This window comes from Microtus pennsylvanicus, chromosome 14, assembly GCF_037038515.1.
Source record: "Microtus pennsylvanicus isolate mMicPen1 chromosome 14, mMicPen1.hap1, whole genome shotgun sequence".
Classification (NCBI taxonomy): Eukaryota; Metazoa; Chordata; class Mammalia; order Rodentia; family Cricetidae; genus Microtus; species Microtus pennsylvanicus.
Genome location: NC_134592.1, coordinates 44,918,078 through 44,942,945, shown reverse-complemented (window position 1 = coordinate 44,942,945; position 24,868 = coordinate 44,918,078). Strand labels below are relative to the sequence as shown.

General features: G+C 41.1%; 1 protein-coding gene across 4 annotated transcripts in view; it reads left to right on the top strand.

The window, feature by feature from the left end:
- Positions 1 to 24,868, top strand: part of Atl1 (atlastin GTPase 1) — a 75,445-nt gene that overhangs the window by 45,004 nt on the left and 5,573 nt on the right. For 2 of the 4 annotated variants that reach the window (XM_075947532.1, XM_075947530.1), the window contains exons 4-13: positions 1,240 to 1,374; positions 1,985 to 2,089; positions 3,825 to 3,875; positions 6,002 to 6,058; positions 12,320 to 12,412; positions 13,722 to 13,860; positions 19,119 to 19,246; positions 20,214 to 20,270; positions 20,675 to 20,746; positions 23,118 to 23,555. In XM_075947532.1, the coding sequence (XP_075803647.1) occupies positions 1,240 to 1,374; positions 1,985 to 2,089; positions 3,825 to 3,875; positions 6,002 to 6,058; positions 12,320 to 12,412; positions 13,722 to 13,860; positions 19,119 to 19,246; positions 20,214 to 20,270; positions 20,675 to 20,746; positions 23,118 to 23,555 (1,275 nt within the window). Of the gene's footprint in view, positions 1 to 1,239; positions 1,375 to 1,984; positions 2,090 to 3,824; positions 3,876 to 6,001; positions 6,059 to 12,319; positions 12,413 to 13,721; positions 13,861 to 19,118; positions 19,247 to 20,213; positions 20,271 to 20,674; positions 20,747 to 23,117; positions 23,556 to 24,176; positions 24,192 to 24,868 lie in introns of all 4 variants that reach the window. The other 2 variants (XM_075947529.1, XM_075947533.1) reach the window with 2 other exon arrangements.

Genomic DNA, 24,868 nt, shown 5'->3' with positions numbered 1-24,868 from the left:
CACATCACCCAATATCTTCATTTATAAAGTTCTGTAGTTTAGTTTATACAAGGTTTTTAGCTCAAGGATTATATAGTAAGGTCTTCCAAAAACTAGTAACTTATCCCCTGCAATAGATATTAAAGTGAGTATAGCTACTATTACCCAAGGTTATCAGTGAAAAACTGCTAAATCTAAGTGATTCTTTGTATTTTTTGTCTCACCTGATATTAGTTCTGACATAATTTTCAGTTTAGTTTTTCTTCTTTTGAGCTCACAAATCCCTCTTGTATTTGTTTCTTTCTGTCCTTCCCTCTGCCCATTTCCTGGTTCAGGCCCACAAACATATTTTGACTTTTATAATACCTACTCTTTGGTCCTTCCTGCTATTTATCATCTTGATAGCTCTTTACCACCTCTAGGATAATCTTCCTCTCACAGTTGTGATGGTGACTCCCTCTGCATCTTCCTGACTCCCTTTTGCTTGCAGGATAAATATCTATATTAGGCACCTTTCTGGGCCTTTGGGATCTGGCAGTCTCACCTCTACCTGCCAGTCTCTCCCAGAACCCCCATTCCAAAGCATTTGTCTGTGCCCTATTAATATTCCTCCTCCTTTCCTCCCTCCCTCCTTTTCCCCTTGCTCCCTTCCATCTTTCTTACCTTTGTTATTTTGTTGGCTTCTTATTTCCTTGAATATCTTCTCCAGGTTGTTCCCAGTCTTCTTACCTCTTCAAGAATTAGTTGTTCCAGAGAGATAGTTTAGAGGTTTAAGAGTACTTACTGCTCTTCCAGAGGACCAGAGTTCAATTCCCAACACCCATGTCGAGCAGTCTACAACCTCCTGTAAGTCTAGCAAGAGGGCATCCAGCCACCCTCTTCTGGCCTGCACCGGCACCTGAACACATGTGTCTACTCACACCAGACACACATGCACGTGAATGAGTAAATATATGAATCAGTTGTTCTATTTCCCATGTTATGTTTCCATTATGACATATAGATATATACTATACACATGTATATGTGTATAAATTGTAATGATGTTAGCCACTAACATAAACCATAACAGATGGTTGCTCATCTGTAATTACTTTTGAATGGATAAAGTGACTGTATCAATGTAATAGATGTTCACATATTTTTCCTTTTAATTTGAGTTATAGAAAAAGAAGCATCGAAAAAGAAGCCTTAAAAAGGATAAAGGAAAAACCATACATGCTCATCCAATTCTACTCATAGACTTTATTAAATTTATAGGAATCTGTTGATTGGGTTGGAGATTACAATGAACCGTTGACTGGATTTTCATGGCGAGGTGGATCTGAACGAGAAACCACAGGAATCCAGATATGGAGTGAAGTTTTCCTTATCAATAAACCTGATGGTAAAAAGGTATGATACATTTTAAGTAAAATTAAGTTTTTAATTTCAATAGTAACTTGAAAATTGTTGTTTTGAAAACTTTGGTCCATTTAACATAATGCTACTGGGCCAAAATGGTGTCTAATTGAATGATCCCTGTCAAAGTAGTCAGTGATCCCGGGAGACGAAAACCATAATGGGCTGAGTGGTGGTGGTGGCACACACCTTTAATTCCAGCACTCAGGAGGCAGAGGCAGGCAAATCTCTGTGAGTTCGAGATCAGCCTGGTCTACAAAGCGAGTTCCAGGACAGGCTCCAAAGCTACAGAGAAATCCTGTCTCAAAAAACCAGAAATAAATAAATAAAATAAAATAAAATAAAAATAATGGATACAGAATAGCAGATAGAAAGCTGTTATTTTTACATTACCTCAATGCTGTTTTTATTCTAGATTATCAGAAAAATTAAAAGTGACTGCACCCAGTAGCTATTAATTTTTTTGTGACATTCATAGCAGGTGTAAGAAGTTAAGTATCCATCGATAATAGATTCCTTTAGTTCTTCTGGTGTTAATGTCATAGTAGCCCTGGTACCCTGGATGTTGTGTACAGTATCAGTAATGTACTCTGTTCGCCTGTAGGTTGCAGTGTTACTGATGGATACTCAGGGAACCTTTGACAGTCAGTCCACTTTGAGAGACTCGGCCACAGTGTTTGCCCTTAGCACGATGATCAGCTCAATACAGGTATGGAGTAAAACAAATCTATCTGTGGATGTTTCATAACTAAATCCATGAATAGTGCCTATACATACATACATAATACATGCTCTTCGTACGAAGAGCATGGCAAATCAAACATGTTGCTCAGTTAACACCCCATGAATAGTTATTGTTACTGTAATTACTGATCAGTTTCTAAGTTGGCTGCTGTAGTCCAAAATAGCTTTATTATTGTCACTTTTTATGTTAACGCTTACAGTGTGTTAAAATATATTAAATTTTATAGTGAGCCAGTCCAGGCTGTGATCATATGCAGATGGAGTAATGGAGCTAGTGAACAGACAGACAGACATACAATCTATGTGGTCAGCATCGCCCAGACAGGTACAAAGGAAGAGGGAGGGTGAACTGAATCTTTAAATAAATGAATTTAAAATAAAAGTTATAGTTATAATCCATGATTGATGCTTTTAAAAATCTACTTCTTAGGCTGGAGAGATGGCTCAGAGGTTAAGAGCCCTTGTTGCTCTTGGAGAGGACCTGGGTTCAGTTCCCAGCATTCACATGGTGGCTCGCAGCCATCCACAATTGTAGTTCCAGGGAATCTGACTCTCTTATGACTTCTGCAGGCACCTGACACACATGTGCTGTACACACATGCATGCAAACAAAATGTTCTTACACATAAAGTAAAAAATAAATCTAAAAAAAAAAGTTTTTTTTAAAGATTGGCACAAAAAAGCGATCCATAAAAACACAGGTTATTCTTGTAATACAGAAGTCTGCTTCTTCAATCTTCAAAGTATCAACTCGATATCTATTTCATTTAAAATCAATAGGAAAGATGATTTGCACAAACCAGTTAAAATCAATTTAACTTTTCTTTTAACATTCATTATTTAGTGTTTATAGTTGACCTGAAAACACTGAATCATTTCATAGAAAAAGTCTGTTGAGTAATGACTATTTTAAATTAATACCTGAGAAATTTATGTGTTATTTAAATAACTATAAGAAGGCTACTGTTTGTGTCAGTATGTAAACATATAAGCGACCTTAATTTTATCTGTAAAGTTACTAATGTTTATCACCTCAAGGGAAATAAGGAAACCACACAGTGTCACACTTCAGGCCACACTGTAGCGGAAGAGCAACAAGATGGTGGCACAGCTGTGAACATGACACTCAGACCCTAACTTCTGTGTGGAGGGACTTTCTGTAGAGATAAATCAATAAATTATGAAGAGGTAATTGTAATTTTCTAGTTGGGAGTTGTAACCCTTGCTTCTTGAGGCAGGAGGACTACAAATTTGGGCAATATGATGAAATTGTCTCCCAAAATAAAAAGGGTTTGAGGTGTTACATTATAAAACCACCCCTCCCCAACACACACGCATTTTCCACAGAGGATGTTCAGGCTTAGATCAATACTCGCTCGGTGTGCTTTGAAGAGGGATTATTAAATAGGTCCATAAAATAATTGTAGTTTGATCAATACTCACTTGGTGTGCTTTGAAGAGGGATTTAGTAAGTAGGTCCATAAAATAATTGTAGTATTTGGACTCCACAGCAAGTGATTCCTATATTTTTCTAGCATTTTTGTGATCATTGTGCATAGCTTATTATCTATCAAGCTCTCTACTTCTTTCTTGGAGTTCCTTAAATGTGTGTAAGAGAGTGATTGTGTAATAACTGACACTTATGGAAAGAGAACAGTGGAGTGATGCTGATATTCTTGACTTCTTATCCCACAATCAAGGTATACAACTTATCCCAAAATGTCCAGGAGGACGATCTTCAGCACCTCCAGGTAAAAGCATGTTTTATGTATCTGATGGTCTTTTGGAAATGCAGACCAGAATTTGGGGGAACTTTAGATGTGTGACCACTTAAAGGTCACCCTGTTGCCAGGTCTCTTTTCTAGTCTTGTATGGTTATGTTCTTTTTAATTCAGTTTTCATATTCTGTGGTTTCTAAACCTGCTTGCTCCCAGTGCTAAAATGCATGCAAGTATATGGCAAAGTGAACATGGTGGCGCATGTTTCTAATCCCAGCATTTGGGAGTCAGAGGCAGGTGAATCTCTGTGAGTTCGAGGCCAGTCTGGTCTACAAAGCACATTCTAGGACACCCAGGGCTGCTACACAGAGAAACCATGTCTCGAAGAACAAAACAACAACAAAGTGGATAAAGAATCTTCAGTGTGAAGAGTCTCTAAATTGCAGTGTCAAAATCTTAAGATCAAGGACTTTATAATTGTTGGTATGGTGTCTGTTATATGGCAGGCTTCTTTCCTTGTGGACCTTGTGGTTCAGAACTGATAGAGAAGACTTGAAATCTGATCTGATAGAGACAATGACGGTACCTAATCTCCCCTTCATGTTTTATAGATGAGGGAAGTGGGGATGAAAGCTAAGTGTCTTGCTCAGGCTGCTCTGGCTACTTAGTGGTAGGACGAGGAGAGAACCGTTGGCTGGGTGCTGCGTTCCTTCCACTCCATGAGGTAGCCGTCTCACATAAGAGATGTTTTCTAGGGATTTTTCTCGTGTATGCAGTAGCAGTCTCTTCCGACTCCACACGTTATTCTTGAGCAAATAGCAAAGCTGCTACCCCTCTGCTAGCTCTCTTTCTACATGGTTTACATAAAATTTACCTGACATGTGTATCAGATCCATGCAGTGAAAAGTGAAACTTTGGATATTAAAAACAGTAAAGCAATGTAACATGCAGCATTGGAAACATCACTCAAGGTTCACTTCCAGTGTTGTTTCCTGACACATTCTGGTATCTGACACTGATCATTTATGACAAATAGGTGATATATCAAATAATCGCTGGGTATATTTTACTAATAAGAGCATCTTTGGCGAATGTCATAATCAGTTACTTTCTTAATGAGCCACATGGTGCCATTGTGTGCTGGCTTATTTATGCATGTCTACAAACAGATTAACTTTTGGCAGTGATGCTGAGTTAACAGTGTATTTTGATCACTTAATTTTTTCCTGTAAACAACAATACCTTGCTCTGAAGTGATTATGAATTCAAGTTATGTCAGTACACAAGTCTCATAGTGTAGTGTCCTGGACCTTGCCTTTTAGACATACCCAGACTTTGAGCTCATCACTCGAATGAAATATCTAGTAATCACCCTTTGCTTTCTTGGTTTCCACTGCCCTGCAGGGCCGGCAGTGTGAGGCTGGGGTGCTAATGTTAAAGGACTGGGGAGTGGAGGTGCTAGGCTACCATTCTTCCCCAACTCCAAGAATCTTGTTAGCCCAGTGTGTGAACTGAGCATGTCCTGTGTCACATGGGGAAACATCTAACCTGCCCAGATGATATCAGGAGCCTTGTCAGTCATCTCCACAGGTCGGGTTCACTGAAACAACAATTCTCTTTTTGTACTTCATGTTCCTAATTGTAAGCAGTGAAAAACAAGGGAAGACAATACATTTAACTCCCTGCTTTTAAAACCAAATGGCTAATTTTGTAACTCAGATCTTTGTACCTTTACATTTCTCCAGGATACAGCTTTTATAAATGCACCCTAGCTGTATTATGGCCCTCTGAGCCAACCATTTCACATGCGCCTCCATTCTACAGTTGTTTTTTTAAATATCACAGACATGAGTTTAAGGCTGGGGTTGCCTTCAGAGCAAGTGCTTAGCACTCGGTGCTCAGGTGCTGGTGCACACGAAACATAGACACATGGGAAAGAAAGAGGGATGGGCTTAAAGTAGAAGTTTCTTCTTAAAATGCAACATATTCTTCATTTTTAGATGTGTAATTACCATATCCCTGCTTTATATAATTAATACTTGTTTCCTGGAGATGACTATGCAATCATGATAGCATAGCATTCTGTTACAGCTGGGGGAATGGGTAAAAAATCCCAATAAGTAAACAAATCTCCATCTCTCTCTCCCTCCCCATCCCAGCTTTTCACTGAGTATGGCAGGCTAGCAATGGAAGAAACATTCCTGAAGCCTTTTCAGGTAGGTGAAAGTCAAATGACGGAAAATTCTTACCAGATTTTTATGGAATCTATAACTGTGATTTTCATCAGGGTCATGTTTCTTTCCTTTATTTATTTCTTTCAAGAAGCATTTTTAGGCTAGGTGTGGTGGTACATGTCTTTAGTTCCAGCACTAGAGAGGAGACTTTAAGCCAGGGGGATTTTGGTGAGTTCAAGGCCAGCCTGATGCACACTGGGCATTCTAGGCCGCTCAGGGTTACACAGTGAGTTAAGAGACCCTGTCTCAAAGGAAGAGGAGAAGGCGTTTTACATTCCTGTTCTAAGCTCTTTGATATGAAGAAAAGTAGGAGATAACTCATGTCTTAGATCCTCTGGCTCCTGTGAGAATATCAGCTTTTCTCCAAGTTCAGCCCTCGAAATGTCACAGAAGACACTTGATGCATTTGCCAAGCATGAACCCAAAACCAACCGACCTGGGCTAATAAAAGTTGGTTGCAAAGGTCAACAGTTGGCTGAAACCAGAGAGGATGCTGAGGGAGAGGCATGAGTGCCCTGTCTTACACGCTAACATCTCCTGTTGCCTGAGTGTGACAGCCGCCAGCCCAGCTGATGCTGGTGTGCCTACTGTGTCCGGGGTGCCGTAGAGTCCCACGTATCCATCCTGTCAGCTATCAGAGTACTGAAACACCAGGTCCCAAGGAACGGAAAACCTCTCAGGAATCCCATGCTGGAGGATGGAAAAGACTGAAGCCCTAGTGCCAGTCAGAAGAGGAACTGGCCTTCCAGGAAGAGATTTCCCATAGTTCTGGAAACTTATTGGACCACCTTGCGTGTCTGATAGTCAAGGTAGTGGTGGGCCAGAAACAGGCAGCACCGTACTTTGCCAGGATTGTTTAATTGTGCATAGCTTTTGCTGTATTTAAAACTAAACCTCAGTATTCCCACAAATAGACTTGGGGTGAGGCCACTGGACCCTTTTATTTGTTCCTCTTCCCAATGTAGCCACATTAAGGACATCTCCTTTCTCTATGCTTTATCTCTTTTTCTGGCATATTGAGAGGACAGATGGATGGCCAGACTTGCCCTGAGAACTCTAATAATGCTGGGGTCGGCAGATCCATCATTTGATCATCATTTGAGCTTGGATTTGTCAGTCGTGTCTACGGTACTTCAGATCCTGCCCTCCTTTCCCAGGACAAGAGTTAGGACTGAGTCAGGCCCCCCTCTGACAGGGCCTGGAAGAGGAAACAATTTTCACACTATCTAATAGTTAAGTCCTTCATCAAGAGCTGGTCGGAGGAATCCTTAGCTGTAGCTATGCATGACACCAAGGAGGATCATAGGCTGAGGGAGTCTGGGCCACAGGAAAAACAACAGTCGACAGAGGGCCGCGTAAGTGAGAAGCTCTTTGATAGACAGCAGACTGAGCTGTCTGTTTTCTCTTGCCTAGTGACAGGTGATCTGAAGCCACTTAAAATTGTGAGGGTGGATCCGGGGTGGCCTCAGTTTGTAGATTTGACTCAGAGATCTGTCAAGTTGCATTCAAGATGCCCAGAAGATATCCCGTGAAGACTTACATTGAGGGCTCTTTAGAAGGAGTCTAGATCTGGACCCTGAAAGCCAGGGAAGCAGCAGAGGAGGTGGTGAGGGAGAACAAAACCAATCCTGCTTTATAGTCTCCAGCCTGGTTCACAACACTTTCTATGTGCTTGTTTCTTTTTAATTCATCTGTTGTTTAATTCATCGGTAGTTGGAGAGTTGAGTGGCAATTGCAATATTGCTTTGACTTTTCTATGCTCAAGACCATTGAATCTAGACTGTAAATTCTAGAAAGGGACCTTAAGTTTTGCCAGCAGATGTCACTGCTCCTAACACATAAACCAACACGAAGACTAACCAACAGATAGAAAGATAGATAGATGATATAGGTACATAGATAGATGACAGACAGACAGACAGGAATTATGTCAGTGACCTAAAAACAAATACTAAGGAAAACTTTTGAGATTGCTGCTTAGCAGTGAACCATGCTGACATTGTGAATGCCAATGAAAGAAAACCTGGGGGCTGGTAAGATAACTCAGTTAAATGCTGGCCATGTTAGCTCAATACTTGAGTTTCAATGCAGCAATGTAAAAAGTCAGGCATAGCGGCACATACCTAACATCCCAGGTGTCCAGGACCCCCCTCAGCCCGGCACACCTCATGGTCTGTGTGGGAAGAGTGGGGGAAATGATCCCCACAAGAGATGAAGGATGAAACTCAGGACAGTGCCATCTTTGCAGACACCGGGCCATGGTCTTCCAGAGACTGACCTCATAGTTTACTTTTCTTACACATTTGAACAGGAGAACTTGTGACCTGTGACCTTTACAACAAGAGTGAATTCTATTGGCTGATAGACAGGGCCTAGAGGAAGGAGCTGTGATAACTTAATCCTCTCTGGTAGATAAAAAGGCCATTTGTAGGATAAAATTGCATAGGCCTATCATTTGTCTAACTCAGTTTAATCCATCTAAGTGTTTAAAATGCACACACCAGCATGAATTAAGGCAATACTCTATCACATACACACACATATAGACTTGCACTCACACAAGTACTGGCTTTGCCCACTGAAAAGACCTAGGAATAATGAGCAGGTCAGCTTCATCCAGCATTGGTAATGTTGACGTTACAGTGTTCAACTGAAGAAACTGGAGAAGTGCTTGATTCTGCATCTGGGTGAATCAGTGAACTTGGAGCTGACATCGTAGTGATTATCTGAATCCAAGTTTGAGGACAGCTTGGTTTACATATCTAGAGCCAGGCCAATCAGGGACACATAATAAGGTCTTGCCTCAGTGTGTGTGTGTATATATATGTGTAGGGGTGATGATGGAGGGAGGCAGAACTTGTAATACCTTTCAAAAACGAAATGTGATAAAGCTTTATTATTTGTCTGGGTTTTTGTATATTTGTGATATTTATCGGACTTATCCCAAGACTTTTATATTATTTTTCTTACAGAGAGTCTCCCCTGCCCCACAAATTATACAAACCTCAGGCTCTACACCCTTGTGTACCACATGGCAAAATGAGAGTCTCTAAGAAGCTAATGGAATAAATGTAGTAGAAGATATTTTTTTTTGAATTTTCGAGACAGGGTTTCTCTGTAGCTTTTTTGGTTCCTGTCCTGGAACTAGCTCTTGTAGCCCAGGCTGGCCTCGAAATCACAGAGATCCGCCTGCCTCTGCCTCCCGAGAGAAGATATTTTAAAAGATGGTAGACGCATTCTTTAGAGTAGCTCTGTAGGAAATAATGGTGCGTTCCAGTCAACATTAGAAAATACTGATGTACTTAGTGTATTCAAAGATAAATAATTCCCATAGAATTTACCATAGTGTACCATTCAATAAACAGGGTCACTCTAAGAATTTTATTTCTAACTAATTTGTCCAACAGCTATAAAATAAGCAGAAGACCTTCTGAAGAATGAGAGCAGTCAGAAAGTGAAGCAACCCTAGCTCTCCTGTAAAGATTGCTGGTGATCTGCTGAGTGTGGGGCTTGGGGCCAACCCCAGCACCACAATATGGCAGTTTGACTGATGAAAACCTGGGTATGGAGCCTGCACTGTGTTTATTCTAATAATGAGCAAGCAAGCAATTCAGTCTTTCTTCCAGAGGCTTGCAGTCTATGATAAGGTAAAGCACTTTAGTACAGCAATAGAGATCTGTGCTTTTCTGTCTGGTCTCCGGTCTCCACTTCTACTATAAGTCGAACTCCTTTCAGTGGGGAATCTGCTCTCATTGGTTCAGGTGCAGGGGGTGCCACCCACCCCTTACAGAGAGAAGTCCATTCAGACCCCCCATCCCTCTGACCACAGTGGTAGCTTCAGGACTGGGCATTCAATCACAGATAGATGAGTCCCTGGTGTAGGCAGAGACTGTTCGTTCATTTCCTGGCCGCCCAGACCCTAATAACCACACAGAAACTGTATTAATTACAACACTGTTCAGTCAATAACTCAGGCATAGTTTTAGCTAGCTTTTACATCTTAAATTAACCCATTTCTATTCTATGTATCGGCACGAGGCTGTGGCTTACTGGTAAGGATCCAGCATCTGTCTCCTTCGACAGCTACATGGCATCTCTCTGACTCCATCTACTCTCTCTATATATCTCTGTTCGAATTTACCACCTAGCTATATTCTGCCCTGCCATAGGTCAAAGCAGATTTATTCATTAACCAATAAAAGCAACATATATAGAGAAGGACAGTCCACATCACCCTGGAACTTGGCTTGTGGAACTGTCATTAAAAACTGAACTGCACAGCTGTGTTAATCTTATGTGATCTTCAGAATCTCAGTGGTCATCTTGACCATCACATGAAAGGAGTAATTAGATGAGAAAAGGCTCTGATCTACCAGTTATAGAATCAGTAAGACGGTCTATGCTTTTTAACTTGATTGTGTTGGAATTGGATCTCATTATGTACAATATAAGAACTTCGTCAAGTTCTGGTATTTGAAGTATTACCCCGGGGAAACGGAAGTACAGGCACAGGCAATTGAACCCACAGAATTACTTTATGATTTCTACGTGCGTTTGACAGAGCTGCCAGTGTCTGTTGTATTTTAACCATTTATACTCAAACTTCTTGTATTGTTATTTCAAAGTTATTACTTGAAAAATAAATAGGAGCTGGAAGGAAAGATAAGAGGAAGCCTGAGAAGTCGAATTTCCTCATGGCAGGAAACTAAGGGTCAAGCATGTCCCTAACATAACGGAATGCTGTGCAGTGCTGACTCTGAGTGGTAACAGTCATGCGCAGAATGGTGGATTTCAGATGCAGCACTGAATGAAAACACGCAAACTAACCTGTTATTTCCAAGTCACAATAGTGCTGCCCTTCCGGCAGAGGTGGAAGAAAGCCAGAGTGGGGGCCTCAGGGATGATAGACAATGTTTTACCATGTAGGGGCTGGTTACATGGTGTGCTCAGTTTCTGACAATATGTTAAGCCTTGTGATTACATGTGTTTTTCTGTATGCAGAATATATTTCAACACAGAAGATTTTAAAGTGAACAGTTTGTGAACTGGTAGTGAAAAATTAATTCCTTGAAACTCATTACTATCTTAAATGCCATCCTAAGTTTCCTAGACATTTAATTTCAATTATATTTTAATGTAAAACTTTTCACTTTGGCTGTGGCATTGATATTCTCATGAATTTTTATATAAAATTGCCTTTCTTTCTCCCTTGTCCTACTCCTTGTGTATAAACGTCACTAAGTGTTAGCTGTAGTTGCTTTTGAAATTTGGAATGCATCTTAATTATTATTCTCTGGATTTTGAAATTTTATGATAAAAATGCATACTATCATTTCTATAAAAATATTAAAATAATTAAGTTTAGGAAAAAGCTGGTGTAGGGCTCGAGAGATGACTCAAGAGTAGGGGTGTGTGCTACTAAGGCTATCAACTGGAACCCACATGGTAGGAAGAAAAAACAGCTGTCACCGGTTGTCCTCTGACCTCTACACACATGCACATAGACACAAGAAGTTTAAAAAGGAAACCTTCAAAAACAAAACAAAAGGGATTGGAAAGATGGCTCAGTGGTTAAAAACACTGGCTCCTCTTCCAGAGGTTCTGAGTTCAATTCAATGGCAGCTAACAACTGTCTGTAGCTTCAGTTCTAGGGGATCTGATACCCTTATACAGATATTTACGCAGGCAAAACACCATTGCACATGAAATATAAATAAATCATTAAAATTTTAAAAAGAAAACAAAATTTAAGCTGGTAGAGATGCTTGCCAGGAGGATTGCTGTGATCTCATTGATAGCCTAATCTTCACAGCGAGTTCAACACCAGCCCGGTCTACGTAGCCAATGTTTCACTCTCTTTAAAGCTGGTCTGGTATCTAATGCATATATTCTGCCATAACCATAAAAAGAAAGAATGAAATGGGAGAGAGTCAGAGTCATAGGAACACCCACATGAAATCTAATTATGGCTTCATTCAGACATCTTAATGGTGGTCATGACTGTGCCTGCCCTCATCTCCGCGGGATGCATTCATCCTGGAGTGAGCAGGCAGCTTGCTGTTCCCACATTGTGGAAGCATGATGAGCTCATTGCAGACTGCTGAGAAACTTTCTAAGACTTGCTATTTGCTTTTAGTTCTACAAAAGGGACACGGTTAAGATGCAGTAATGCGACTGGCTCCAGTAAAAAGCAGAGGACTTAACCTCCAAGTGCTCTCATCCACCCTTCTTACTGCTTTCCAGAGTCTGATATTTCTCGTTCGAGACTGGAGTTTCCCATACGAATTTTCATATGGAGCCGATGGTGGCGCCAAGTTCTTGGAAAAACGACTCAAGGTTGGTTAACTAGTTAGGTGCTTGCCCTTTCTCCAGAATAAGCCCGAGTATTTCTGTTGAATCACTTCACTTAGGAGCCACAATTTCACTTGCCCCTTGCAGTTTCTCTAATAAATACTCAAGATGTATTTGTAATAAACTATAGATAGAATTGTACTTTAAAGTTATTGTCTATGAATCTGATACCGATGCTTCTTTGGTAGATGATTTTGTAGATACTTCTTTGGTACTTGTTCCTCCAGGAAAAACTTTTACTTTGAAGATGCAAAGCAGTGTAAATGTCTAGATTCACGTTTTACTGGCAGGTTAAATAATTATCTCATTGTGTCCTTCCTACAAACTGTTAAACACATGTCTAAAAAGGACGGGTTATTTAGGTTTGTCTGAAATGCCGAGCTATTCAAATGCCATTTTAGGATTTAAGCATGGAGCTGGTTATTTGTTTGTTACTATCAACTTCATACAAGCTAGGGTCATGTGGGAAGAGAGAATTTCCATTGAGAAAATTCCTTCATCAGACTGGCCTATAGCCAAGTGTGTGGGAGGGGCCAGCCTTCTGTGGGTGGTGCCCCTCACAGGGCAGGCAGGTGGCTCTGGGTTGTTTAGGAAGAAAAGTGACTGAGTCACTAGGGGCAAGTGAGCAAGTGAGCCAGCAGCCCTCTTCATGGCCTCTGCCTCAGACCCGCCTCTGGATTCCTGTCCTGGGATGCTGGCCCTACTTCTCTTGGTGACAGAATAGAAAGTGAAGTGGAAACAAACCTTTTCTTCCCCGGCTGCTTTTGGTCATGGTGTTTAGCACAGCAACAGAAAGCCAACTGTGAGAGAAATTTGTCCCAGAGATTAGACATTGCTGTGATAGAACTGACCACATTGTTTTGTAGGAAGACAGAGGCTTGTAAAGTGTGCCGATTGCACACACTTGCTACACTTAGATATGAAAGTGTGCCGATTGCACACACTTGCTACACTTAGATATGAAAGTGTGCCGATTGCACACACTTGCTACACTTAGATATGAAAGTGTGCCGATTGCACACACTTGTTACACTTAGATATGAAAGTGTGCCGATTGCACACACTTGCTACACTTATATATGTAAAGTGTGCCGATTGCACACACTTGCTACACTTAGATATGAAAGTGTGCCGATTGCACACACTTGCTACACTTAGATATGTAAAGTGTGCCGATTGCACACACTTGCTACACTTAGATATGGCTATGTGGACATTGTACCGTTTTCTCAGCATGGAAGCAGACAGGCAGTTTATGTCTCCAGCAGTTGAGCTTCAAAATGACTTCCTGCAGGTCTCGGGGAACCAGCATGAAGAACTACAGAATGTCAGGAAGCACATCCATTCCTGCTTCACCAACATCTCCTGTTTCCTCCTACCTCATCCTGGCCTAAAGGTAGCTACGAACCCAAACTTTGATGGAAAACTAAAAGGTTTGTGTGACTTTTAATGAGTTTGTTTGCGTCCCTCATCTCTCTGGAGTCGGCTCCACGCGCTTGTGGCTCTGGCTCAGCTCCTGCGCTAATGTGAGGCGGATGATAGGGGGTCCTGGCGAGGGGACTGGGGAGCGGGCCTGGTGCTGGAGGTGCCTGAGGCAGCTGTGAGAACCTGCGGCTTCCAGCAACAGGCCACAGCCCTCACCCTCTCACTCTGCGCTCTGGAAACTGCTTCCATGTGTTTAGTTTCCTTTATTTACAGTGATTCAAATAGAAAAATGTCTGTTTTTGGAATAGTGCATTTGTTGAAATACATATTTAGAGACTGAAAGCAAACACTGCATTCAATACTGAATCCAGGCTCTTTAACTATGGAAGAATTTAACAAATTATAAAAATTTCACTAAAGAATGAAGTTCTCTCCAGAGAAGAACAAGTTTCCCTAAACAGAATAATCAGCACTGCACTTCAGCATGTAATCTGCTCTATGAAGCTGACTCCTATTTGAAAAGACAAGCACTGTCTGTAGCATTTGCTGTGTGGTTAATCTGAGGTAGTTCAGGGCAGTTGTGACTTCTTACTTGTGAGCCTACCACTGAACATACCATGAAATGCATACTTCCTTGTCTAACTTATTATGGCTTTTCTATTTTAACATTATGCCGGGGTGAGACAGTGACATTACTAATTGTTTTCAGACAATTGTTGTCAAAGGGATTTTAAATTGCATTTTAAAAATGACAACATTTTAGAAACTATAGCAGAATTGATCAGCAAAAGTATTTTCCCTTGTGTCCATGGAATTATCTGACACCTTTATCTGTAACATTGGCAGTTGATATAATAAGCAGAATTCTAAATTTCTCAGCCACCGGCCTTGGTTTTCCATACCAAGAATCCTCCTGTTTTCTCTGCTTTTACAGCAGCAGAGGGCAGTGGGCACACGACACAAACGTAGGTGCCAGGTGATCTCCCTGTTGCGTCTGAACCCTAACACACTAGAGGACACATGGCCCTCTCTATTATGAAGTGACTAAGGACTTCAGTGTGTCTTGAACAAGTTACACAAAGAGCAGGCTTCCATAAAGCCTGTCTTTCTTCTCTGGAACTGGGAGCCATAAACAGGGGTGGGGGTGGGATGCTGAACAAGAGTTCCCTATGAAGAAGAAGCCACTGGCCTGGTCCCTTACAGTAGCGAACAGCTGCAGCCCATGCAGTGCCCCAGCTTAGGAAGGGTTAGGAAAATTACACCGATATACATGGCTATTTTGTGATAATTTGTTCCCCATCCAGTTGTATCTATATGTCCACATAGACATTGGCCTATGCAGTTAACTACAACCATCTGCCAGCTCCAGGTCTGCAGAGTAGCTAGCCCAGGAGAAAGAGAAATGAAACTGGTTTCAATTGCCCTCAAAGTCCATTTTAATGAGGTTTGTATAGCTTATAGGACTTCTGCTAAATTTACCTTGTGTACAGAAATGTTCTACTTTTTCTCAGTGTCTGCTTTGGCAATTTTGAAAATCTGTTATCTACAGCATTCTTCCATCCAACATTGAATTTTTTTTTATTGAAAATAGATTTTTTTTTCTCCCATAATATATCCTGATTTTTGGTTTCCCCTCCCTCTGTTGCTCCCAACCCCTCCCCTCAGGATCCACTCCCTTTCTGTCTTTCATTATAAAATAAACAGGCTTCTAAGGGATGATAATAAAAAAGATAATGCAAAACTAACACATCAGAATCGGACAAGACAAATAGAAGGAAAAGAGCTGAGGAGAAGGCACAGGAAAGAGACTCGCGCGTTTACCCACTTGGGAATCTCGTAATATAGACACAAAGGAACTTAGAGTTAAAAGAGAGAAGAAAAAATATATAATTAAAAGAAAAATAATTGTTTTAAAAAGAAGAGCACTGACACGACATTATGAGACAAGGAACCGTCAAAGCTGCCACTGAGATCATTTCTGTCGGCATCCACTGCTGGGCACGCAGTCTCCCTTAGAAGGAGACTCCCTTGGAGGAAACCAAATTTTCATTTGAAGAGAGCTTCTGGCTTAGGAATAGGGGCTGTGTCCACTTCTCTTATATCTCTGGGACCCCATCTGCTGCAGACCCTGCAGGCCCTGTGCATGCTGCCTCAGTCTCTGAGTTCTTATGTGCATCAGTCATATTGATGTCCTCCATCACCTCACACTGCCTCTTCTTGGAGTGTTCCTGAGCTCTGAGGGGAGGGACTTGATGGAAACACCCTGTTTAGGGCTGAGTGTGCCAAGGTTTGCTACTCTGGCTCTGCTGCTGCTGTTCTCATCCGCTGGTGGAGGAAGCTTCTCTGATGACGGAGCAAGTGTCATTAGGAGTCATTTTAAGGCTGTCTTTTTTTATTTTTTTGAACTGTGGTATTTGGTTCTACCCTAGGTCCCTGGGGTATCTAGGCTTAGGTTATTGGTCACCACCCAAGCATTGTCAGGTATGGTTCCGTCTCCTGGAATGGGAATTTGGCAAGTCAGATATTGGTTGGTCACTCCCACAAACTTCGTGCCAGCATTGCACTGGCATATCGTGCAGTCGGGACACCACTGTAGATTAAAGGGTTTGTGGCAGGGTAGGCAGCGTGAGAGAGTACCTTCCTACCAGATGCTAACATGTGGGGTGAAGGCTCTGTGGAGGCCAGCTTGACTTCTTCATGCTCAGTGTGTTGTCTTCAGCAGTGTGGCGTTGATGTCAGCTTGTGGAGAGCTACCCTTGACAACAGCCTGAGCTGTATAGGGGTTCTCATGGGACCCCTTTGGCCATCAACTCAATTAGATGTAACAGCCAGTACTGGAAAAGACATTTGGTGATGATAGATGTACATTTGGGCTTCTGTCTCTCCCATTGTTTGGCAATTTCATTTAGATCTCCTTCATATATGTGTATATTTTAGGAAGCTTCTCCTGTATTAGGTTCCCGTACTACCCTCCAGATGGCCCTTAATTCTAGCTGTCTCTTCCCATACCCCCCTCCCTGTCTCCCTCCTTTTCCCACCCTCCCCACTTGGCCCTCCAGTCCAATCTCCCTCCCATCAATCTGTAACCATCTATTCTTTCCTTTTCCTAGGGAGATCTGTTGTTTCCCCAATACCTTACTCTGTACCTAACCTCTGTGGTTCTATGGATGGTAGCTAGATTATCATTGACCTAACAGCTAATATCAATACATAAGCAAATCTATACCACATTTCTCTTTCTGGATCTGTGCTATACTACTCAGGATGAGTTTTTCTAATTCCATCCATTTATCTACAAATTTCATGATTTCCTTTTTTTAAAATGGCCGTTTCCAGTTTCTGGCTATTATGAATAGAACAGCAACAAACAAGCAAACACTGAATCTCATAATTCGATGACTTTCCCCTGGGTCCCTTATGGGCTAGCCATGGTGCTCTTCAGAGAGCTGGCACGAGAGTGGTTGTCTCTAGCAAAGATATGTCTGTGGGCTTTTGTAGGAGGTTCTCATGTGCTATTTCACAGGTAGAAATAATTTTCTAGTTCATAATCAACACTAATAATTGTCCTACAAAGAATTGCAATTATTGCCATCTTTACTAGCCCCATGAATAACAGTATTTCCAGTGCTCTTTAAAATTATATGATTAATTTAATTGCTACTAATGAAGGAACATCCTACACTGGATCCCAGAGGTGGTCAAAAGTGTTGAGTCGTGTTCATTCACAGTACATTCAACTAGCTTTTACTGAATTGAATACCTCTGCTAGAACAGTAGATAGTCTCCTAACCAGCAAGGAGTTGTATCAAACAGGTAACCACAACATACACTGTGGGACAGCTTCCTTAGCAGCAGTTATTAGAGTCTAATGCCAATCAAGACATTTTTTTTTTTAAAAAAGGAAAAGGTATTTCTAATGACTTGGCAAGTAATCTTGAAGTTACCGTCCTTATACTCCAAATCATATACTAGTGGTCCTACTCTGTAGAGTTACTTATAAAGCATACATTGTATGGAGTGTGTATTTGGTAACTTAGGTAACTACCATGTTGGCCCAGGCCCTGGCTTCCCAAGTAGTTTTTGCTGTCTTGAAGCAGAACTTATTGAATAGATGATGAAAATACAACATCACCTTGAGTGTTGATCCATGTACACACATCCACTGGACACTCACAGGACCCTCTGGAGGCTGATCTGAACATATCTAACCATGTTCCAGACTGAATTTACTGTGGTCAAATAATAATTATTACTCTGTTGTTATTTTCTGGACCCATAGTTAGAATGGTTTGCAGTGGTCCCAAGGAAGGCAGAGATGTCTCGCACTATCTTCAGAGCACATTATGTCCAAATGTGTTGATTGCTTTAGTAATAGTTACCTTTCTGGTGTAGTGGACCTAGGTCTATTTTCATTCCAATTTCATAAGAAAAAGTTTGGGTAGAAGTGTGTGTGTGTATTAAAATGATTTTATAAGAACACCTTATTATATACATACACATTTTAAAAACTGATATATTCTAGTATTAATAATATTGTAGTAATCATTACTTAGAAACTTATTGATGTAGTCACACACGTCTATAACATGAGTGTGCAGGAGGCAGAGATGAGAACATCCCTGAAATCAGAGACCTACATAGTGAGGCCCTAGGTCATGGTCTTGTTATTAATCAAGGTGGACCTGAATGACTGGGCTAAAATGATCCTGAGTCAGCTACACAAGTATTTGGAACTATAGGTGCACACCGCCGCCCCCAACTTCCCCATTTTTGAGCCTCTATACATAACCATAAGACCCAAAAGTCTCAGACTACATGAAATACTTAGATAAATTGGCTGTAATACTAGGAGGTGTTTAATTAAAGTGCACGCCTTTAATCCGAGCACTTGGGAGGCAGAGGCAGGTGAATCTCTGAGTTTTAAGCCAGCATGATCTGCAGAAGTGATTTCCGGGCCAGCCTGGGCTACAGAGAAAACCTATTTCAAAAAATCAAAAAAACAAACAAAAAAAGGGGGCTATAAAATGCTGAACATTTAATGTTAAGGATTCTTCATAGGTATACGACACATGAGTGGATAAGGGCGCCAAGAGTGGATGTGCATCAAGAAGAACCACGCCCCGTAACAGGTTTTCAGAGTTGCTAAGTTACAGGAAAGCCAGTGGCGCCATTTTCCACTGGGGCCAGGGAAATGGAGATTTCATTCTGTGACACGGAGGATTGGACTGGGTTTTTAAAATAATGGTGAATTTGCTTTCAATTGTAGAAATAGATGACGAATTCATCAAAAACTTGAAAATCCTGATTCCGTGGCTCCTTAGTCCTGAGAGCCTGGATATTAAAGAGATCAATGGGAATAAAATCACCTGCCGAGGTCTGCTGGAGTACTTCAAGGTATCCCTCTCGTTTCTGTGCCTCTTGTGAGTCCCTTCCTCTGGCATGCCCTGGGGTATGCATCCTCCACATAGAAACTCTGTGGGGCGAATGGATAAGGCGCCCATAAAAAGGGCTTTGGAAAACCATGACGCACCTAGAGAAGCAGCTGTCTTGAGGAAATAAAATCTTCTTGGTAGTAAATTTACCATTTGTTTTTAACTTGAGGGAACTAAACTTTGAAATAAAAATGTATCAGAGTTGAACCAACCTTTATCAGAGTGCTTTCCAGAGCCCCGCCCCCCCCCACTGAATTTCACCTTTAAGATTATCCAAAAGCAACTATATTCTCTTCCTAAGAAAGAATTCTTCCAAACTACTCTCTGCACCAAAGGCAATTTTAGTAGAATTACTTTAAATCTGTATTTACCTCTTAACTTTAATAACACCTAATGCACTTTGCCAACATAAATATTTAATGAAGAAATTAACCTGATTTGTCAAGTGCTTCAAGATTAAATTTCAGCTTTTAAAATTGATATTTTAACATCTAAAATGCCTTTTTGTGTGACTTTTATTCCTTCATTTCACAATGGTGTATCTGAATTTCCAGTCTAACCCTGGAGATAAGCACACTGTTTGGATTCATGATCCCTGTGCAGATCAGGTCCATTCAGCCTATGATAAAAGCAGGACACAGACTCACAGAAAAGGGAGGCTACTCCAGCAGAGGGATCCGAGAAAGCTTTTAAGGGAGATGAACTGAACCTTTCTGAAGGGCAGCATTGGCATATGGCTGTGTATGGAAAGAGCATCACAGAAAGAGGGAATAGCAAAAAAACAAAAACAAAAACAAAAAACAAAAAAAAACAAAAGAAAGAATAGTTCCTGAAAATACATATTTTTTAATTGTCAAGACCCTAAAATTCAATTTAACAGGAGAAGAGAAATGTTGGATGAAATGCTCTTTTCGTTTGTTTTGCTTCAGGCATACATAAAGATCTATCAAGGTGAAGAGTTACCGCATCCCAAGTCCATGCTACAGGTGTGTATCCATCAGGGGTAATGAGGTTTCAGAGCATCACCTGAAGATTGAAGATCACTTGCCTACCCTACCCATGTGTCCATCTGAATGTTCCACACCACACAACAGCTTTACTTGGGTGGAGATCCACTTTGTACCAAGTCTGTTTAGGAACCCACTCTCCCTGTCCTGGCTGATGCAATGCTCCCACCGCTGTCGTATGTCCAAATGGACAATTCACTGGAGCATTGTGGCTTACTGAGTACAAATGCAGGCTGTGTACGTCTTAAGAGGTTGTAATAATGATGTGAACGTGTGGTAGAAACACTCCGGGTTCCCTGATGGATGGCCCTGGAGCATTTCTTGCATGTGATGTCTGATACAGATGACTCCACTTTACATTAAAGTGTGCACTTTGTCCCAAGGCCACAGCAGAAGCTAACAATTTAGCAGCTGTTGCAACCGCCAAGGACACGTACAACAAGAAGATGGAGGAGGTAAGAATTCAGGATTTTAAAACGATAAACAGTATTTCTTCTTAGAACTCATTCTCTAATGTCACATTACACCGTGTGCATATGCAAAGAGGTGACTTTAATGTCACTTAGCTCAGTATGCACACATCACATATCCTGTGCTCCTAAGGTACTTTACAAACAGAACATTACATAGTGGGCATGGAAGTTGAGGCAGAAGAATTGCCACGAAAGTGAAGACAACCTGGCCTGTAATGAGTTTAATTCTAGCCTGGGGTACAGTGAAATGAAACCATGTTTCCAAAGAAAAAGGTACACACAATGCAGTTTTAGAAGCATTTAAAAATTAGTTCTCTGCTAACAAAAATATTCATGTTTTATTTGGCCAGAACATCCCAGTGGAAGATTTAGTGGCTAAAAGTAACATATACTACTCTCTCTGCTGTGCATATGTAATTCTGCAGTCTATTATTTCACTTAAAACTTGTAAAAAAATAAAAACCAAGCCTCAGGAACCAATATTTTATATAGTATATTTCCTCGATTTAGTTTCAACTAATATAAGTATCATTTTCCCCTAAAAGTTGTAAGATCAAAGTTCATCTAAAATTGATGGAATCTTAGCAATCAAGAGAAATATGGTATATAAAGGATAATTAGATGTATTATCAATACTAAAACTATAGCTAAAGTTAAGGACATGGTTAGCTGAAAATTGCTTTGTAACTTTGTATGTGCATTGGGGGGAGGGTTGGGAGGTGCACACATGCACATGAAGGCCAGTGGAAGCTGTAAGTACTTTCCTCTAGTGCTCCCTACCTTACTCCTTTAAGAGAAGGTTTCACAGGGAACCAGAAGCTAAGCTGGCTGGCCAGTGAGCTTATAGGACCTTCTGCCTCCACCCCTCCATGCTGGAGTACGGGTGTGTGCAGCTGTGCCCCGCTGTTTTATGTGGTGTTGGGATTTGAGCTCAGGTCCTCATCCTTGCATATGCAATCACTCCTACCCACTGAGCCATCTCCCCACCCTGCCTTCTAACTTTCTAAAAATTTGAAAATGTAGTTGAAGAACATACTGTGTACTTCTTTGTACTCTAAGAAAACATCCAGTTGGCTCTGCTCAAAGTAAACTGTGAAACTGCTAAGGAAAATATGTATGCTTGGACGCCAGAAGAGGGAACTAGATCTCATTATGGATGGTTGTGAGCCACCATGTGGTTGCTGGAAATTGAACCTTTGGAGGAGCAGCCAGTGCTCTTAACCTCTGAGCCATCTCTCCAGCCCTGTTCAAGAGCTTTATAGTACTGATTATTTTAAATTAAATTTCATTGGTCAAATAACTTCAGTATCATTTGACTTCTAGAAGAAGTGCAATATAAGCAGTTTTCTCAGCTTTGTTTTCATTCTGTTAACAAGGAGTTGACAATTATGTTGGGTCATGTCTTTTTTTATCTTAAAGAACTTGGTTAAGTCATAGATACTATTTGCTGCATCTTAAAAGAGAGGGGCTGGGCATGGTGGTACACCTTTAACCCCAGCAACAGGACACAGAAGTAGGTGGATCACTGTGAATTTGAGGTCAACCTGTCTACAGAGCACATTCTGTGCCAGTGCTACAATAGTGCGTAGAGACAGACAGACTGAATAAGAATGATTTTATTAGCTGGGTGGTGGTGACACACATCTTTAATCCCAGCCACTTGGGAGGCAGAGGCAGGTGGAACTTTGAGTTCGAGGCCAGCTTGGTCTACAGAGTGAGCTCATGGGCTACACAGAGAAACCCTGTCTCGAAAAACAAAACAACAAAAATAACAAACAACAAAAAAACCCCAAAGCAAAACAACAACAAAACCCCTATCTAAGCCATTCCACCGCCACCTTTCATAGTTATGCCTCAGGGATATGGAGCCATTTGAACCGGCAACACATACGCAGCCTTCTTCCTGGCGTTTGACAGATTGTAGTTTGAGAAATGCATCAAGTAATTTTGTCATGCAAGCATCACTGTGTACTTAGATAAACCTAGATGTTTTAGGTCACTCAACTTGTCTTCCTGACACAATCAAAAACATAAACGCAAGAGGTATGAGACTGTAGTTAGTATAATAGAATACTGTATTACAGTGAACTTCTAATAAGTAGAAATGGACTCTAAAGTAACGATGGACAGTCCGGATTCTGTAGTGCATGTAATTGTCTATGCGACTGCAGGTCGCTCACACTGTTTGTACCATGCAGTGTCACTAGGGATGGGAATGTAGTCTGTCACTCAATTCATCATTCCTATGCAGCAATTCCAGTGTGCTCTAACAAAGTCACCTACTCGTGAAAAATTTGGGTACAGTTGATCATATACTCCCTATTACATAAACAAACACTTCTCTCTCTGACAGATTTGTGGTGGTGACAAACCATTTCTGGCCCCTAACGACCTGCAGAGCAAGCACCTGCAGCTGAAAGAGGAATCTGTGAAGTTATTCCGAGGGGTGAAGAAGATGGGTGGTGAGGAGTTCAGCCGGCGGTACCTGCAGCAGCTGGAGAGCGAGATAGATGAACTTTACATCCAGTATATCAAGCACAATGACAGCAAAAATATCTTCCATGCAGCTCGCACCCCAGCCACACTGTTCGTTGTCATCTTTATCACATACGTGATTGCTGGTGTGACTGGGTTCATTGGGCTGGACATCATAGCCAGTCTGTGCAACATGATCATGGGACTGACCCTCATCACCCTGTGCACCTGGGCGTACATCCGCTACTCTGGAGAATACCGAGAGCTGGGTGCTGTAATCGACCAGGTAGCTGCAGCCTTGTGGGACCAGGTAAGAGTTCTTTTCATTTTCCTCAGATAAATCCTGCACACACTGTGTAATTAGTGTTTCATTCAGTATCAGAAATACACAAGTGAACATGACCTGGGCCTATTCTTTAAAACTTTACAACACGGCAAGATATGAACAACTACAGTATGTCCTACACAACTGTTTAGCAGACATTTTAACACTTTAAGCCTTCGAATATTTGTGGTCTAGAGGTAGCTAATAGTGGCACAGCCCCCAGCCCCAGCATGAAGAGCACACTTCTCTGCAATAGAATGGTAACTACTGAGCTGTGTGCCTTCAATCAAGCTGAAATAAACTGATAAGAGCACATGGAATGAATGCAGCGCCTCTAGGGCCCCAGCTGCTCATTATCTCAAAGTCTCTCAAGGCTAAAGACAGGTTATCTGTGTAAACCTCAAAATCCTGTTAGAACACAATGTTAAAACCTATCGGAAATACAGAATTGGGTTCTTTAAAATATTTTGATAAAATGCGGAATCTAAGCTGAAAAATCTTCAGGAGAATTTGTTCTTAATGCTCACAATTGGTATTGCAAATGAAGTAGAAAATTATGTTATTAAGCAAGATATAATACTTTTCTTTCTTTTAAAATTGCCTCTGCCACAGGGAAGCACAAATGAGGTAAGTTAACATTTTTTAATTAAAACATATTTGTAAATGTGATATCCTACTTTATAACTGACTAGATATTATAGAATATCTTTGAAAATACTTCTCTAAAATGTTTGTATGAATGTTTAACATATCCCAAATATCTTGTTGTATTTAATTTGCATAGAAGTGTCATTAAAGAGTACTTGATTTAGTTCCAATGTAGAAAATTTCATGTTTTAAGCTCTAATATTGCATATTTAATTTCCCCACTGTGGTCATACACTGGACAAAGGCTTAGTTGGCTCAGTTTAAGAGGAGATGGCAGCAGAGAAGGCATGGTGGCAGAAGCACGAGGCAGCTGCAGGCAGGGGGCAGAGAGAGGTGGATGCTGGGGCTAAGCATCTTTTTTATTCCCTCTGGGATCAGAGCCCATGGGATACATGGCCTTGCCCACACTGAGGATGGGTCTTCTCTGCTCAGTTAATCATTCTGGAAAAAACTTCATAGAAATACCCAGAGATGTTTCCATAGGGATTCCAAACCCCGTAAGGTTGAACATGAAGACTGATCATCACCGTTTCCCTTGCTCTTCTACGGTGAAGCCAGCAGGTCTGCAATCTGAGTAATGCCACCACAGAGGGTGTTTTAGATGCAGCTGCCACTTTAAGGACTATGGCTTTGAGCTGACAGCTACTCAGACTACT